A 5,417-nucleotide genomic window follows, 5' to 3' on the forward strand; every position below is an offset into this window, starting at 1 on the left:
TCACTCCCGATACTCTCTCTAAGCCCTATTTTAACCCCCCGAAGCCCCGATATCATCCCGAGACCCGAAGCGAGTCCCGAAGCCCCAAAGATCCCGAGGAGAAAGGAGTTTCCGAGCCGAAGCTCTGCCTGCGAGAAGCCAGGTATTTGAAGATATTCTAGTTTCACCGAAGAGCTACTACTCTTAGAGCCGTAGTGCTGTCCGATCATCTTCTGATCAAGTGAGTGTATAGTCCCTTTCATAAACACGATTTTAATACAAGTATTGTTTGAATGTATTAAGTATATGTTTGGTGTGAGTGTGTAGTTACTTTCTTCTAACACATAAATATGAAGTATTTTCTATGAAATACGTGCTATGTGTTTATATATTGTTGTTTATTTGAGATGAGTGTGGAATGGATGTTTTATATAGTTTTTAAATGAGTTAAACTGTATATGTATTTTATATCTACAAATATGTTGGGTAGAACATGGGTAGATGGAATAGTTGGTGTGTGATGAGAGATGGTATGAGTAAACCCTGGTGACTATGAGACGTAGTGCCTATTAGATAAACCCTGGCGATGATGTGACTTCGTGCCTATTAGATAAACATTGGTGACTATGGAGTTAGCGCCTACTGTTAAGTAAACCTTGGTGACTATGGAGTTAGCGCCTATTGTATAAACCTTGGTGACTATGGAGTTAGCGCCTACTGTTAAGTAAACCTTGGTGACTATGGAGTTAGCGCCTATTGTATAAACCTTGGTGACTATGGAGTTAGCACCTATTGTATAAACCTTGGTGACTATGGAGTTAGTGCCTACTGTTAAGTAAACCTTGGTGACTATGGAGTTAGCGCCTATTGTATAAACCTTGGTGACTATGGAGTTAGCGCCTACTGTTAAGTAAACCTTGGTGACTATGGAGTTAGCGCCTATTGTATAAACCTTGGTGACTATGGAGTTAGCGCCTACTGTTAAGTGAACCTTGGTGACTATGGAGTTAGCGCCTGATAGCTATGGATTTAGTACCTGAGAGATAAATGTTGGTAACTATGGACTTAGTACCTGATAGATAAACTTTGGCAGCAATGGACTTCGTGCCAATTCCTTAGATAAATCCTTAGGAATGAATGGATGAAGGATAGTTGATTCTTAGGGTAAACCCTTAAGAAATAAAGGAGATATGGGGATGGGTGTTTGGGTTGATTGTTTGATGATTGAATATAATAAATGTATTATTGTGGGTTGAAAACCCTATATGCTCACCAGGCTCCTAAGCCTGACCCACTCAGTTTTCTTTGTATCAGAGGTATCGATGCGAAGACCCATTTCACTGAGAGATTATAAGAGATGTAAATCACTAGTGTAAATGAATGTATGATATGTTTATGCTTATGTGTCTGTATCGGAACATGACATCCCGAGGTTTTATTATTAAATAAAAATACATTCTCTTTGAGAAATGTTTTGATAAGTTATTATCATATCTTGTTTTGGGAACAAATTCCGCAACCGTTTTCTTTAAACGATTACTCTGATTTATAAAACAAAGCATAAACAAATCGGTCTTTTCTGGCCTTGAAATTGGGGATGTCACACTAGTACACATTGATGTGGACTATTCAGATCCACCACAAAGGACGATACATATATTCGTCATGATTTACTGATAGTCAGTAAAAATGGTTGTGTTCATAAGATTAAGCATAATTCTAACACCTTTGAAAAGTTTCATAGAGTAGCAGAACGAATGTGAAGAATCTATTAGGCAGAAAGATAAAGGTTTCTCCAATCTGAAAGGAAATGAGAGTACTTTAGTATCGTGTTTTGAGATCATCTTAATGATTCTGGAACCATGTCACATATTGATCCTCGAAGAACATCTTAGTGTAATTGTTTGACTAAGAAGACACTACAAGAAAAACGCGATTTTGCTAGGGAAGGTTACTATGGAACGTATTTTCGTTGTTAATCTGTAATGGATCGTGCTATGGAATGTCCTTCCATAGCAATGTTGCTACCACATTGTCTACGGATTTTATTTCTGGTAGCGAGAGTGGGAGTTTGTAGGGAAAATGCTACCGACTCCGTATCCGTTGGTATTATGCTACCGATAGTGCTATGGAACAAAAATTCGTAGCAATTTTCCAATGACATTTGTTACCAAATCACTTTCCGTTGTACTGCTGCTATGGAATTCATCATCGTGGTTGCTATGCAACGGAGTTTGTGACGGAAACCAATTCCATAGTTGAATTGCTACGGAGGTACCATTCGTAGGTATTTGCTAGGGAATTTTGCTATGGAATATGATTTCGTTTGCTTGTTTTGCTATGGAACAAAACACGTAGCTAATTTGTGATGGCATTTGTTGGGATGTTGTATGCTCAATTAATCTTCTTATACTATGGATGAATTATTATTATGATCAATGGAATTTGTAAGATATGGTTTGAATGAAATGTTTTTGAATTGGTAATATGTGGCATAAACTAATGGATAAAAAATGTAAAAATGAATTATAAAGTAGATATTGCTGGCAAGCAGACTCGAACTTAAGCTTATGCTAGAAAAGGGCGCGGTTAAGCCAGTTGTGCTAATAAAGTTGTGTATAATTTCTTGAAAACATAGTATATAATGAATAATTAACAACGAATTCATTACAAAGTTATTTTTAATTACATTAACCGGGCATGTTAAAGTATATATAATCTATGTAGATTAATTTTTCTTAATAACGAATTCATTACAAACTTATTTTTAATTACATTAACTATACTTCATCACAAAAATAACATGTGTTTTACGTATACTTCATCCTACTCAAACAACAAAGCAAGCAAAAATGACTAAAATACCCTTTTAACATAACGATGTAAACACAAAACCAATTATAGTGGTACTATACAACTTCATATACAATACAATAAGAACACTAATATTCAATGTCCATTCTATTATCAACCATTAATATTTTTAAGAAATATACAAAACCTACCATACTATACATACCAACGACAAACCGTGCAATATCTTTGTTGATCCTCATCCTCTTCATGGCCTATTGCGAATGCACCTTTAACAGGAAATGACGCAGGTCTTCACATTGGAAAGTGATGTTATTCGTTGTAAGTCTATGAACAACATCAACAGCCCGCAACAACTCTTTGGCACTATCAACAACACCCGTGTACTCCCCATCATCCGGAACTTCCCAGCCAAAATAGGCATCAAGTAATTGTAAACCTACACATTAAAATATCCATCAATTAATCCAATGTACCATTTTCAATAAAACAGTAAATATTATACAACACAACACAACTAAATACTAACCCCAAACTACAAACATGCCTTAATTAACTATATATATAATTTAATTTACATATATACCATATATACATACCTTCATCACATTGATGAGGCCCTCTTGAAATGGAGATCATTCCACGCAAATAAATTGCCTCAAGATGATCTTCATCTGCTGCTTGTCTCAACAAAGTCATTCCTAAATCAAAATTACCATAATAAAAGCACTCATCCTGTTGACAGAATAACAATATCAATATGAAACATCAATGACACTAAATATTAATAAATGGTATAGATTACATATAATTACTGAAACTATACATACAATTCCTTGTTTGAACATGGCTTCAATGTTATTATGCAATACACATGTGCGTATAAATAAATCAGCTTTCAGATTTTTGGGACCCATTCCTTCAAACATGTCAATGCATGCTGTTCTGTACACTTCAGGATCACCCCCTGCTTCATACATCTTCTTTAAACTTCAAAAATTTAAATACACAGTAAATAACAAACAAATAAGGTTTTATTTCATCAAATATACATTAATTAGTTGATGTTTATTGAGAATTACCAAAGTCTTGCAGAGACGATGTCTTTCGCAGATTTTGACCCTAATACTACAAATATCCGACTCAAAAGCTCTAGTGGGAGATCATCTAACGAACGACGACTTTTAGTATTCGACATTTTACTTACAAAATACACATTGGAGTAGTTGATTTCAATTTTTTTTTAAATTAAGCGTAACTATGAAAGACAGTGTAACAGGGTACGGAAAAAAACTTACTTTATGCTGATCTGGTCGAGAGGAGTACATGAGTCTCTATTATCGGAGAAAATCGTTTTTGAGAACGATTATCCTTCGACGATTTGGGGGTTTTAGTGTTTGTATGCAGATTTATCGTCCGGAAAAGTTGAGATGTTCCGAATGGTTGAAGAACTGGAACGCCGGCGTGACGTCAGAGGTATGATGGCGCCTTAACAATTTAGAGTGTAAAAAGACCAAATTGCCCCTGAAATCATTCCAAATATTTGAATACTAAGGGTATTTGTGTCAAAACACATATTCAAATATTATAGCCTTTTATAGCTAGGTAATATTGGACTTTTGATTGTTGAAATGAAAAAGACAAAAATAACATATATATATATATATATATATATATATATATATATATATATATATATATATATATATATCATAATCCATAATGTAATACATTTATATTAACATTTCACCAAATTACTAGTATATATTCATATAGTAACATTAAACTTATTTACTTTAGATTTTAGACACAATAGTTTTCTTTTGTTGCCACTTTTATTCCCTATGTTTATAGTAACCTTTTTTACTTTGATTTTAGCCACAATACTTTTTCTTTGTTGCCACTTTTAGTCCCTATGTTTATTCCTTTACAATTTTACCCTATGCAAAGCATGGGTTCTCCACTAGTTGATATTAAACCAAATTACCAAGTCCAAAATAAAATACATGTTTGTTTATGCCTTTACAATTGTATTTTATATGTATTTAATACAAGGAAAGAACAAACATTTGCTACATACAACTATAATCACAATACAATATAAACACTAATATTAAAAATCCAAAATACATTATTCAAACATTATTTAAACATCATTCAAACATTATTTAAACATCATTCAAACATCATTACAAACTTTAACTCTTTTAGTCCCTTATTAACAACACAACATATTTACTAATCAAGTAACAACATCAAATAATTACTTATCAAGTAAATTACTATATATTCGTATATTAAACCAAAAGAATCTAGAAAGCATTACTTGTCATAATATGAAAGTACATATCAACAAACTACTCATAAATTATACCAAACTCCCTAGAAAACCTAACGAAACAAGCATCCCATAAACAAATGCAACACATAAACACCCATTTGTATCCATTCACAAAAGCGTCTGACACACTACCTACAGACTTATGCAATGCACAAGATCTATGGAAGCCATGGAAGTGTACATGTTTCCTCCCCTCCCTAGTTAAGTGGAGATGAACCTTAGAACAAGTTGCTCTAAGATTCCACTTACCTTTTGCTCTGCGGTAAGCATTGTTCAACATGTC

At 33.8% G+C, this 5,417-nt stretch overlaps 1 protein-coding gene across 1 annotated transcript; it reads right to left on the reverse strand.

Moving 5' to 3' along the window:
• Nucleotides 1-2,848: 2,848 nt before the first annotated feature.
• Nucleotides 2,849-3,991, reverse strand: LOC145104358 (uncharacterized). The gene is made up of 4 exons (XM_079041619.1): nt 3,876-3,991; nt 3,624-3,783; nt 3,451-3,528; nt 2,849-2,896 (listed from the first exon to the last, which is right to left on the reverse strand). The coding sequence occupies exons 1-4, from the start codon at nt 3,989-3,991 to the stop codon at nt 2,849-2,851; spliced, it is 402 nt and encodes a 133-aa protein (XP_078897745.1).
• Nucleotides 3,992-5,417: the final 1,426 nt, after the last annotated feature.

Source organism: Lactuca virosa, chromosome 4 (assembly GCF_052849685.1).
Source record: "Lactuca virosa cultivar CGN04683 chromosome 4, Lactuca_virosa_CGN04683_v6, whole genome shotgun sequence".
Classification (NCBI taxonomy): domain Eukaryota; kingdom Viridiplantae; phylum Streptophyta; class Magnoliopsida; order Asterales; family Asteraceae; genus Lactuca; species Lactuca virosa.